Source organism: Podarcis filfolensis, assembly GCF_964270895.1.
Source record: "Podarcis filfolensis genome assembly, chromosome: 3".
In the NCBI taxonomy this organism is placed as follows: domain Eukaryota; kingdom Metazoa; phylum Chordata; class Lepidosauria; order Squamata; family Lacertidae; genus Podarcis; species Podarcis filfolensis.
The window spans coordinates 120,610,617-120,623,438 of record NC_139606.1 but is presented as its reverse complement, the minus strand read 5'-3'; the positions used below and the strand labels follow the sequence as shown (position 1 = coordinate 120,623,438).

The following is a 12,822-nucleotide window of genomic DNA, read 5'->3' as shown; positions in this document are numbered from 1 at the left end:
CACCTGGTACGCAGGCTGAGACCCTACCTGCCCGCGGACTGTCTCACCAGAGTGGTGCATGCTCTGGTTATCTCCCGCTTGGACTACTGCAATGCGCTCTACGTGGGGCTACCTTTGAAGGTGACTCGGAAACTACAACTAATCCAGAATGCGGCAGCTAGACTGCTGACTGGGGGCGGCCGCCGAGACCATATAACACCGGTCTTGAAAGACCTACATTGGCTCCCAGTACGTTTCCGAGCACAATTCAAAGTGCTGGTGTTGACCTTTAAAGCCCTAAATGGCCTCGGCCCAGTATACCTGAAGGAGCGTCTCCACCCCCATCGTTCTGCCCGGATGCTGAGGTCCAGCGCCGAGGGCCTTCTGGCGGTTCCCTCATTGCGAGAAGCAAAGCTACAGGGAACCAGGCAGAGGGCCTTCTCGGTAGTGGCGCCTGCCCTGTGGAACGCCCTCCCATCAGATGTCAAAGCGATAAATAACTACCTGACATTCAGAAGACATCTTAAGGCAGCCCTGTTCAGGGAAGTTTTTAATCTGTGATATTTTAGTGTATTTTTGGTTTCTATGGAAGCCGCCCAGAGTGGCTGGGGAAACCCAGCCAGATGGGCGGGGTACAAATAATAAATTATTATTATTATTATTATTATTATTATTATTATTATTATTATTATTATCTGCTTAGCCAAAGATGCTCTCTTGGCCTCCAGCCAAGAGAGGACAAAGGGACTGTCTCCTTATGAGATAGTTTCCAGGTGTATATAACTTTTCTAAGCTAAGTCTTCCTTTTGGGATCCAGTTGTGAACAGAATGTGAGTAAACTCTTTTTATACTTTTATAGAAGACTGTGTTGTGTCTTATCTTTTATGAGGGAATACGGGGGAAATACCAGAACAGTTATTATAGAGGCTTTAGCAATCCTGAGCAAATGCATCCGCTGTGAGTTTAAAAAGGGGAATGTTACTCTGCTAAATTGTGAACTTGTTAACACAAGTTGGAAAGGCTATAATCAAACAATATATCCTCTCCTGCATCCCTGAACATTCCCACATATAGGAGGGGACTTTGCTCTTGTGCTTGAATCCTGTCCAGTTGGGGGACAGTCCATTGCGTTCTTACAGCGGCCAGCCAGATGTCTCTGCGGGAAGGCTGCAAACAGGCCCTGAATACAAGAGCAGCCCTTTCCCCTGACTTGCAACTCAAACAGCCTGCATCGGCTGAGCTCTCCCCGACTTCCAGTTGTCTTCTGAGCCGGTTGCAGTTTCCCAAGGCATGCTTATGTGAGTTCATGAAGCACATGACAGTGGTCCGATCTTGATGTGACTAAGGCATGAATCACTTGGTCATTCCTCTCCAGGAAGGGTCATAGCAGGTGAACCAGCCTAAGTCATCCTTGCTACAGACGCTACCTCTGCATCCAGGTATAGTTCCGGAGGACCCTGGAGGAAATACAGCATTATTAAAAGCCTTATGATTTCCCTCCTAGAGAAGTTATCATTTCGCCAGCAGAGAGGCCTTTGGAAACTAGGTTCAGACAAGTTACAGATAGGTAGCCGTGTTGGTCTGCCATAGTCGAAACAAAAAATTTTTTTTCCTTCAGTAGCACCTTAAAGACCAACTAAGTTAGTTCTTGGTATGAGCTTTCGTGTGCATGCACACTTCTTCAGATACACTGAAACAGAAGTTGCCAGATCCTTCTATATAGGTGGGAATGGGTGGTTGGCAGATAGCTGTGATGAGCCTGTTGACGACTCTTAACGACTGCAATAGGTCTTACAGGAAAGACCTATTGCAGATGCTGTAAGACCTATTCCTGTTTCCTGTAAGACCTATTGCAGTCGTCAACAGGCTCATCACAGCTATCTGCCAACCACCCATTCCCACCACCCTTCTGAGTAATACCCCTCCCCACCTTCTCACTATATAGAAGGATCTGGCAACTTCTGTTTCAGTGTATCTGAAGAAGTGTGCATGCACACGAAAGCTCATACCAAGAACTAACTTAGTTGGTCTTTAAGGTGCTACTGGAAGGAAAAAAATGTTTTTGTTTAGGTTCAGACAAGGCAAACTGTATCTTAATCGCTGGTTCTAAATGTGTTCTGCTGTATTTTAATGGTTGTTTTAAACTACAGTGGTACCTTGGTTCTCAAACTTCATCTGTTCCGGAAGTCCGTTCCAAAACCAAAGTGTTCCAAAACCAAGGCATGCTTTCCTATAGAAAGTAATGCAAAATGGATTAATCTGTTCCAGACTTTAAGAAGTAACCCCTAAATCAGCAATTTAACATGAATTTTACTATCTAACGGGAACATTGATCCATAAAATGAAAACAATAAACAATGTACTGCAGTCACACCATCAATCAGTCAGTAGCTGAACTGGGTTCCACACAGTCGCAAAAACAAAACGAAAAAGAGCCGCGAAAACAAAAACGCAAAATAAATAGCAAAAACAGACAGACCACAGCGTAACACTCAAAATGGAAGTGTGGCACTCAAATAGGAAGCATAACTCTCCAAACGGAGCATGTTCAGCTTCCAAAAAAAGTTTGCAAACTGGAACACTTACTTCTGGGTTTGCAGTGTTTGGGTTCCAAGTTGTTTGAGTACCAAGGCGTTAGAGAATCAAGGTACCACTGCAGTTTGTCTTTAATTGCTCCCATTACACCAGTGTGGTGTAGTGGTTATAATGTTGGACTAGGAACTGGGAGAGACCTGGGTTCAAATCCCTACTCAGACATGAAGCTCATTGGGTGTGACTTTGGGCCAGCCACTGCCCCCCCCCGCCTGACCTACCCCACCCCTCCCTATCAGCACTGTGGGATATTTAAAACACCACCTGCCAGCTCCAGAGCTTCCATTCCAGTTGTGGATATTTTTGGATACAGTATTTTTGATCTGGAGAGAGCGTTTATAGGTGGGGAGTTGCCTGTATTTGAAAATGGCCATCACATCACCTTTCCGTCTCTCCTCTTCTCCAGGCTAAACATATTCAGCTCCTTCAACTGTTCCTCATCTGGCTTGGTTTCCAGACCCTTGATCCTCTCAAACTGTGGTGCCCACAACTGCAGGTGGAGATCTGGCCAAGGCAGAACGGTAGCTGCTGCAGTGCTAGGATGGAAGATGCCCCTAGGGGTTTTTAAATTTTTATTTTAAGTGACTCTCAATCTAAAAATAATCCTCAAAAAAAAAATGCTGGCCCAAAGTTCTGAATATAGGAGTAGGTTAACTATGCAAGCAGGGGGCACCGGTGACACTGTGGGTTAAACCACAGAGCCTAGGGCTTGCCGATCAGAAGGTCGGTGGTTCAAATCCCCTTGACGGGGTGAGCTCCCACTGCTCGGTCCCTGCTCCTGCCAACCTAGCAGTTCGAAAGCATGTCAAAGTGCAAGTAGATAAATAGGTACTCCTCTGGCGGGAAGGTAAACGGTGTTTCCGTGCGCTGCTTTGGTTCGCCAGAAGTGGCTTAGTCATGCTGGTCACATGACCCGGAAGCTGTACGCTGGCTCCCTCGGCCAATAAAGCGAGATGAGCACCGCAACCCCAGAGTTGTCCGCGACTGGACCTAATGGTCAGGGATCCCTTTACCTTTATTAACTATGCAAGGACTTGGCGCTCTGGCCATTTCTCTTGCACAAGCCCCATTGACATGACTGGGAGCAACTGTGCGATGGCATGGCTGTTAAGGACCACTGCCGGGAAATGAGAGGCCTTCGTCTGTTTTGGACGGAGATAACGAATCATGAACGGCAGGCGATCACAGAGCAAGGCTCCTGCTCGCTTGTCCGTTGTCGCTATGTCTCAACTCCCCTGGAGAAGAGCCACAGCGAGCTCCAGTGTGATAAATGACTTTTGAGCATTTAAACAAACAGGCGCCAGATGTTCCCTTAATCAAATCTCCATTTTGCTGCTTTTAACTATGTTACAAATCAAGGTCCAGTTTTGGAGGCAGCAACAGATGCCTTGCGTGGCTCAGAGAGCATGCAAAATCTCCTAGCCTCCCCAGAGTCCCATCTACCGGGAAATCCTCCTGGGCAAGGTCTTCTTCCCTGTTCATCTTTTCTGAGAAGCTTGCACAAGAGAACATACTGGTTGTTTTACAGAGGCCAATGGAGAGTTGCCCTCCCTTTGCTGGCTGACTCGGCTTCCCAGTGGGACCAGTCCAGGAAGTTTGGCTCACACTCTGCCCATGACATCAGCACACGATTGCCCACATAAGCACTGGTTCCTGATTGGCTGGGAGCACGCCGACAACTAGCTGGTGCCTCAGCAGCAGCAGTCTGGCGAAGTAATGGCTGAAAACAGGCACACAGAAGAGTAATGTTCCCCAGGTTTTTGAGGAAGTATTTCAGTGTCTCTGCAAACACGACTCCTTGCCCCTGGAAAGCCAAAGTGGGGAGGGAACAGAGCTCAGTGGAAGAACAAGCAGAAGGTGGAAGTTCAGCTCTCAGCATCTCCAGCCACGGGACAATGAGAAAATCCCAGGGGAAGTAATCTGCACACAATGCAACCAGTGTCTGAAGTGTCTGGAGGTGGTTGGAGGATGGATGATGGCTAACAGGTTGAATCCTGACAAGACAGAAGTACTGTTTTTGGGGGACAGGAGGCGGGCGGGTGTGGAGGACTCCCTGGTCCTGAATGGGGTAACTGTGCCCCTGAAGGACCAGGTGCGCAGCCTGGGAGTCATTTTGGACTCACAGCTGTCCATGGAGGTGCAGGTAAATTCTATGTCCAGGGCAGCTGTCCACAAGCTCCATCTGGTACACAGGCTGAGACCCTCCCTGCCCGCAGACTATCTCGCCAGAGTGGTGCATGCTCTGGTTATCTCCTCCTTGGACTACTGCAATGTGCTCTATGTGGGGCTACCTTTGAAGGTGACCCGGAAACTACAACTAATCCAGAATGCGGCAGCTAGACTGCTGACTGGGGGCGGCCGCCGAGACCATATAACACCGGTATACCTGAAGGAGCGTCTCCACCCCCATCGTTCTACCCAGACACTGAGGTCCAGCTCCCAAGGGCCTTCTGGTGGTTCCCTCACTGCGAGAAGCCAAGTTACAGGGAACCTGACAGAGGGCCTTCTCGGTGGTGGTGCCCACCCAGTGGAATGCCCTCCCACCAGATGTCAAAGAACAACTACCAGAGTTTTAGACGACATCTGAAGGCAGCCCTGTTTAGGGAAGCTTTTAATGTTTGATGCATTACTGTGTTTTAATATTGTGTTGGAAGCCGCCCAGAGTGGCTGGGGAAACCCAGCCAGATGGGTGGGTTATAAGTAATAAATTATTGTTGTTGTTGTTGTTGTTGTTGTTATAATTATTATTAATATCAAAATGCATCAAGCGAAAGTAGGACTGGGATGTGAGATTGTTCTCTGCGCACCTGACCATGGAACTTTCCATGCTGATGGGCTTTTGGAACCAAGAGAACCGTCTCAGTTTTGGTAACTCTATGGACATTTGATCTGCCTCCAGACAGCACAGACTTGGCTGCTAGGAGATTTTTAATTAGCGAATAAAACCCCAGCTCCTTTTGACTCTGTTGGGCAGCACAGCTGTGCCTGACTTTATGGTGTTTGCAAAAGGGGGGGGGGAGGAGAAGGCGTAATCGACTGAGCCAATGAGAGGCAATCGGCTGGCCTTGTGATTTAACACTAAAGGTTAGGGTTTACAGGGAATCCACTCCTAAAATCAACATTAAGGAGGAAATGGATCAGAATATCTAAAGGGCTGCCACATGGAGGATGGAGCAAGCTTGTTTTCTGCTGCTCCAGAATGGAGGACCCAAACCAACGAATTCACATTGCAAGAAAGGAGGATCTGGCCTAAACCTTAGGGTGTGATGGTCTTTCAGCCCTTGTGGTGGTGGGGAGTGCCTGACCAGTGCTGAAGCAACACTCAAGACTAGCTCAGCACTCAAGATTATCTGCAGCAGCATCCCACGCTCTGTCCATGGTCCTGAATCTCCCCTTTACTGTATTTTCCTGTCTCTTGCTCTTTGGATCACTTTCCCACTGGACTCTGGAAGGTTGCCTTACTTCTCTCCTCACGCCAATGGCTATACAGTGGTACCTCGGGTTAAGTACTTAATTTGTTCCGGAGGTCCGTTCTTGACCTGAAACTGTCCTTAACCTGAAGCACGACTTTAGCTAATGGGGCCTCCTTCTGCCACCACGCCACTGGAGCACGATTTCTGTTCTCATCCTGAAGCAAAGTTCTTAACCCGAGGTACTATTTCTGGGTTAGCGGAGTCTGTAACCTGAAGTGTCTGTAACCTGAAGCGTCTGTAACCCGAGGAACCACTGTACTCCATGAGAAACTGCTGCTTGCCTTCTATCACTGTGCCATTGAGAGCATGCTCACTTATGGCTTATGTGTGTGGTACGGAAGCTGTACTACCCAGGACAGGATGGGGTTGTGCAGAGTTGTTAAGGCAGCAGAGAGCATTGTTGGCTGCCCACTCTCCACCTTAGAGCAGATTTATGCCACAAGGTGCCATAGGAAGGCACTGGACATAGTAAAAGATCCATCGCATCCTGGTCACTGTCTCTTTGAGCTCCTGCCGTCGGGACAGAGATACAGGACGATGAAGACAAGAACGAGCCGTCTTAAGAACAGCTTCTTCTCCAGAGCGATCTCAGCCCTGAATGGGAAGCCTGGACTTTGAAAGTCATCTAATCTTCCTTGCTGTACTATACTGTATTGTTTTAATTAGTGTTTTTATGGAGCAGTCAAGTAATTTCGTTGTCCCTGAGAGGGGGCAATGACAATAAAGATATTATTATATTATTATTATTATTATATTGTATAGCCAGTGGTAAGCTAATCTCTATCCTCCACTCAGACCAGCAAGGGACGTGGTTAGAACTCAAGGACACATTCCAGCCAGGTAACTTGGGTTGTGAAGCAGGGCTGGCGAAGGGGTGTGTCCTGGAGCTAGAGGGCGTGGCCTGAAGAGAGTTTGGATGGCCATAGAGAGAGCACTGGAGGGCTGCATATGGCCCCTGGGTGTCAAGGAGCCAGCCAGCCAGCCAGCAAATCCTAAAGTTCAACACTGGAGTTAACTCTTTATTAGCAGAACATGATCTTCACAGACTGGACAGAGTTTCAAGTCTCATGAGCACAGCAGCTCTTGCCTTGTAGGTCTTACTCCATGAAGTCAGTTGCAGAGATTAAAACTCCCTGCATCCCCATAGCTGTCTAGGTCTCCTCCTTCCCAGGGCTTCTTCCAAGCAATCAGAGTCTGAGCCTGTGCGCAGCCTGCCTTTGCTCCTCCCGTTTCATGCCTCTTCTGGTTCTGGGTGTCACAGGAAGAGGGGAGCCTGTTGCAGCCTCTTGGCCTCCCTCTCCCGCTGCTTCAGCTTCTGGATCTTGACTTCTCTCTGCCACAAACTCTCCCAGCTCACTAAGCCCTGAAGCTCACTTCAGCCTCTGACACCTCTTCTTGCCAGTCTGCTCCCTCTGATCGCTCATCACCATCCCACCCCCTGGGCTCTGAGCCTTCTTCCCTTGATGGTTCCCCAGCTGGTTTCTCCCACCATTCCTCTATGTCCTACCAGTCCTTGACACTGGATCCGAGGTTCCCCTCCCCTGCTTCACCTGGTCCCCCCACTGAGGGGTGTGTGGATGTTTCACCAATGAGAGCTGACAGCAGGAGACAGAGTTCTCTTGATAGAGAACTTTTGGGAATGTTGAGGATAGCAGGAGAGGATGTATTAATGAAATATTATCCTTCCTCACTCATGCTAGTGAGCTGGTAGCAGAGCACATTCTCTTCCACATTGCAGGAAGCTAGTTGATGGATTCGTTAGAATCATTTGAGTTGAGCAATCCAGTCTGGCTTGTCCAGATTGGATTGTTCATGGTAAATCCTCTTTAGTTCCCTCTTAAAAACAATACTGACGCAGCAGTCTTTTAAAAAAAGTAATGATAAGGTTTACTTATATTCAGTTCACAGTATGGTCCTGAAGGCAGGCTTGAGCTTGTAGTTACAGCTACAGTGAAAAGTGTGGGTTCATCCTCTTCAGAGGGATGAGCCTATGTGCTGCTGGCTGAGAGCCAGCAGACGGCAAATGTATCAAGATGGAATAAAGCAGAGAAGAAGGAATGAGAGAGGAAGGTGGCTGCGTGACTGGACCTTTTGTGGGGTCTGGAAGGGTCATGCCCACCTACCTGGTCACCTGCAAAGGAAGGATGCTCCAGACCAGGTGTGACAGGAAGTCCTCCTGGCTGGAGCAACATTCCCCTGTGTGTCCACTCTGGGCAAACAGGACATGTTGCATTTGACTGTTTCAGTGATGTTACACCCGACAGAACTCACGTGAGCATTTTTTTAAGGTGCCCAGAGGACACTGTGGTATGGTTTGCCACACTCTGTTGGGTGATAGACCCCTGCCTTGGAAAACAAACAAGCAGAAGACCTGGATTCCTGTCCTTGTCTCATGCAGAATTCAAGGAATCTGAGGAGCACAGCACTCAAATGATATTAGGCAACAGAGCCTTGCAAACCTGCCGTATTCCTCCAGCGGCACCTGTGATCAAACTGAGTTGTCTCTCTGTGCATGGAAGCATCCCACAGGAGCCAAGCGCGGCCAATTATTTATAAGTACACCAAACCTCTCTTATTCCTCAGAGGACTCTGTTGAAGCCTGACAGGCATCAGTGTGGCGTAATATTGTCCTCCTCGCTTTTGTCCTTGTGTTGGGGGTGGGGGCAGGCTGGAAGAATATTTGCAGAGAAGGGGTCTCGCTGTGGGTGGGCTGCAGGCAACTCAGCTCTGGAGGCAGAGGGGAAGGGGAAGGGGAACATTGAGGTGGGCCTTCACCAGCTGGGTGCGCTCCAGATGTTTTGGACTATAATTCCCACAAGCACCACCATGTGGCCATAATGATTGGGAGTGATGGGAGTTGTAGTTCAGAACACTAACTGGAAAGGGGAAGCCGATTCAGGCAGCAATGCATCCTCATTGATTTGTTTGCACACATTTTCACTTTTAAAATCCCTTTGCTGTGAGTTGTGCACATTCCCCCCCCCAAAAAAAGTAAGGGAGGTATTCTGCCACTGTTTTATTCTGACAGGCCTTTGCAAACTGACAGGGTTTTAAATATATATATATATATATATATATATATATATATATATATAATTGTTAAAGGAAGTGGCTTTTAATAGTGCTGTACTGTTTTTATTATCTGTATAGATTTGGGTGCTTTTTATTGTTTATATGGTTTTAGTTTGATTACTTTTAAAATGATTATCTTTCATATGTTCTTAGTGTCTTGTGTTTTGCCAGTGTTGTTTTAATTTGTGCAAGATGCCTTGAATCTTGGCCCGGGGGGAAAAAGGCAGGTTATAAGTAAATATAAAATGAGGTTTTACTCAGAGTAGACCCATGGAAATCAACAGACCTGGCTAAGTTAAGTCCATTAATTTCAACAGGTCTACTCTGTGTGAAACTGTCCTAAAGAATCGAAAAGAAGCAAGGGAACCGTGATAGAGTTGGCAGAGGGAGGATAAATATTTGGAATGAACGGAGAAGGAGTTTGTAAAGTCTGCTGAATCCTTCCATCATTGCTATGGGATATCATAGCCCCCTTTTAGTGGAATGCTAATTTCAGTTTTTATAGAGAGGTTGTGCAAATGAGGGCAGGAAAACTGTAAAGAGTCTGGTGGCAGCTCCAAGACTAACAGATTTAGCGTGGCTTCTGGAATCCTCTTTTTGCTAAACGAAGGAAGTCCTGCTCCCAGCTGGCTGATAGACACTCACATACAAGCACAGAAGAAAACTTATTTTGTAAGCTGTGGTCCTAAACACCCACGAGATGTAAAGGGAGCACTTTGCTCGTGACATTTCTAAGCACTTCCCAAACATGTACAAGAAAAGAGCGGAGTGACCTATTCACGGCGGTAATTGTTCTGGGCCCTTTAATCTAATACCTGTAACGGGAAATATTCTTTCCCTCTCTCACGGCACTAGATGCCTTCGTGGGCATCCACTGAAGTGGAATGGTGGAAGATTCAGGACAGGGGAAAGGACGCATGCAGCGTAGAGTTAGTCTATGGAACTCACTCCCACAAGAGCCAGGGATGGCCACCAACCTGGATGGCTTTAAAAGAGGACTGGGCAAATTCGGGGGATTAATAAATAAGGGGATTAATAAATAAGAACATGAGGAGAGCTCTCCTGGATCAGGCCAATGGCCTCATCTAGTCCAGCGTCCTGTTCTTGCATTGGCCAGCCAACCCCCCTTCACAAGGCAATCTGCTTTATCTTGTAAAACACATAGCTGAAGCACAATTGCAAAACAATAATAACAGCAACAGAAGGTGAATTTTAAAATACTTGCGGGAAACAAGAGCCCTCTCCCCTCCTGTGGTTTCTAGCCACTGGTATGCAGAAGCATTTTTCCCTCTGATTGTGGAGGCCATGATGCCTAGTAGTCACTGAAAGCCCTCTTCATGAATTTGTCCAGTCCTCTTCCAAAGCCGTCTAGATTGGTGGCCTTCAATGCCTGCTGTGGGAGGAAGTTCTGTAGCTTAACTTTAACACTTTAGCTGTGGTTCCTGAATTGCAAGGGACTGGGCTCGATGGCCCTTGGGGGGTGGGGGTCCCTACCAGCCCCTACAACTCTGTGAGTCTATGACCTCAGAAGGGGGCAGACTCTCCTTCCTTGGCTGGCCATCTGTCAGGAATTCTTTATCTAAGATATGGTTACCAGATTTTTTTCATTGAATCCAGGGACACTTTTTTTAAATTTTTTAAGCTGAGTAGCAACAGGAAGTCAGTAGTGGGGATGGTGAGGCAAAAGACCCTGGGCCCAAGCACACAGGCATGTTGTATAAAGGTGTAGAGCCCTTCTTTCACATCCTGTGAAACATAAATGCGCAGAGTTTTTAAAAAACTGGGCAACGGCCACCTGCCTGCAACTCCCGAGCCTCCCCCATCAGTCAAAACAAAGGGGGAAGGGGGCAAGACACATAATATGCGCACAAGACACATCATATGGGGACTTCCCCATCATATGGGGACACATCATATGGGGGAAAATGGCAGGCAGCGAGCAACTCCTGAAGCCAGCCAGAGCCAACTGCGCTACCAGGCTGGCTCCGGGCTGCTGAGGCTGCCACTGCCACTGCCACTGCCACTGCCACTGCCACATTTCCCGGGGACAGATTTGGAAATCTGGGGACATTCCAGGGACAGAATTTGTCAGGAGACAGATTTGCAATTCCGGGGACTGTCCCCGGGAACCGGAGACGTCTGGTAACCCTAATCTAAGATCCCTGCATTGCAGGGGGCTGGACTGTGGGGGCCCCTTCCACCCCTGCAATATTATGATTCATTGGGATTTTAAAACAGGGTTTGGGTGGCCATCTATGGTGGATCCTTTCGCCGTTATCCCTGCATTGCAGGGGGTTGGACTAGATGACCCTTGGGATTCCCTCCACTTGTACAATTGCATGATTGAAGAACGTAGAGGCTTTTAAGACAGAGTTTGTGTGGCCGCCTCTGGAGGATCCTTTCGCTGCACTAGCAGACTCTTGGGGTCCCTTTCAGCCCTACTACCCCATAATTCTATAATCCCCCGGAGGTTTGCAGACACAGATCGGGCGGCTCTCTCTCAAGGACCTTTTCCCGGAGGTCCCTGCCCCGCGGAGCCTTGGACAGGACCACTTCTTCCAACCCTCCCGAGCTAGCAAAGCGCGTGGGGCAAGGAAACAGCACCCCTGGGATCCACGCTCGTGCGGGCCCGGGGGTCTTCTCCCTGGGGGGGTCCTCTCTCCTTACCCCTCCCCTCCCCACCGCACCCCTCCCCTCTCCCCTCTCAGGCCTCCCGCCCAGGCGGCGTGGCCCGGGCTCTCCTGGAGGTGGTGCTGAAGGGACAGCTCCGCGGCTCCCTCCCTCCGCCCTCCGGCGCGCTCTCCCTCCCCCCGGGGAGCCTGGGCGGCGGGTGCTGCCCGCCCGCCCGCCTTCCCGGAGCAGCCGTCGCCTTGGCCAGCCCAGCTGCCGCGGGAGCCTCAGCAGCGGCGGCGGCAGGAGGCAGCAGGCAGGCGCCGGAGCAGCAGCCATGAGCCAGGCAACGGCGGCTTCTTGCGTCTCCTCTCCATCCTCGTCTCCATCGGCTGTAGCAGCAGCAGCAGAAGCGCCCTCCGCTCGCGGCTCCCCGGCGTCCGGCAGCCCCAGCCCGGCGGGACCATGAAGCGGCAGAACGTGCGGACGCTGGCGCTGATCATCTGCACCTTCACCTACCTGCTGGTGGGCGCCGCCGTCTTCGACGCGCTGGAGTCCGAGGCGGAGACGGCCGACCGGACGGCGCTGGAGGAGAAGCAGCTGGAGCTCAAGAGCAAGTACAACCTGAGCGAGGCCAACTACTGCGAGCTGGAGGGGGTGGTCCTCAAGCTCAAGCCCCACAAGGCCGGCGTCCAGTGGAAGTTCGCCGGCTCCTTCTACTTCGCCATCACCGTCATCACCACCATCGGTAAGGCGGCCTCGCCGCGCGCCCATCGCCGCCGCCGTCTGCGCCCCGGGGCGCCGCCTGAGGCTGCACGAAGCCCGGGAGTGGGTGGGTGGGTGGGGAAGGAGAAGAACTGTCCCCAGAAAGTGTGCGTGCGTGCCTGTCTCCCCCCACCCCGCCGCCGCCACATTCCACTTGTATAGTTTGTCCTCAGTTTCCCCTTTGGGGCCGGACCTGCCTCCCCCAACGCGCCTGCTGCGTTGCAGAACCACTTTGGAGAGGGAGACGCCGGTTTGGAGAGGAGTTGGGCAACTTAAGAACGGGCTTCGGAAACCTTTCGCTGAGCTCTGAGTGGTTTTCTTTCTTGCGGGG

The 12,822-nt window shown here is 49.9% G+C and overlaps 1 protein-coding gene and 1 long non-coding RNA gene across 2 annotated transcripts in view; both read left to right on the top strand.

Annotated features, from left to right (window-relative positions):
* LOC310758934 overlaps positions 1–12,822 on the top strand; it is a 218,859-nt gene that overhangs the window by 26,441 nt on the left and 179,596 nt on the right. The window lies entirely within an intron of this gene.
* KCNK3 (potassium two pore domain channel subfamily K member 3) overlaps positions 11,982–12,822 on the top strand; it is a 105,673-nt gene continuing 104,832 nt past the window's right edge. The window contains exon 1 of the mRNA XM_083605564.1: positions 11,982–12,474. Within this exon, the coding sequence (XP_083461690.1) occupies positions 12,192–12,474 (283 nt within the window). The 5' untranslated portion in view covers positions 11,982–12,191. The remainder of the gene's footprint in view (positions 12,475–12,822) is intronic.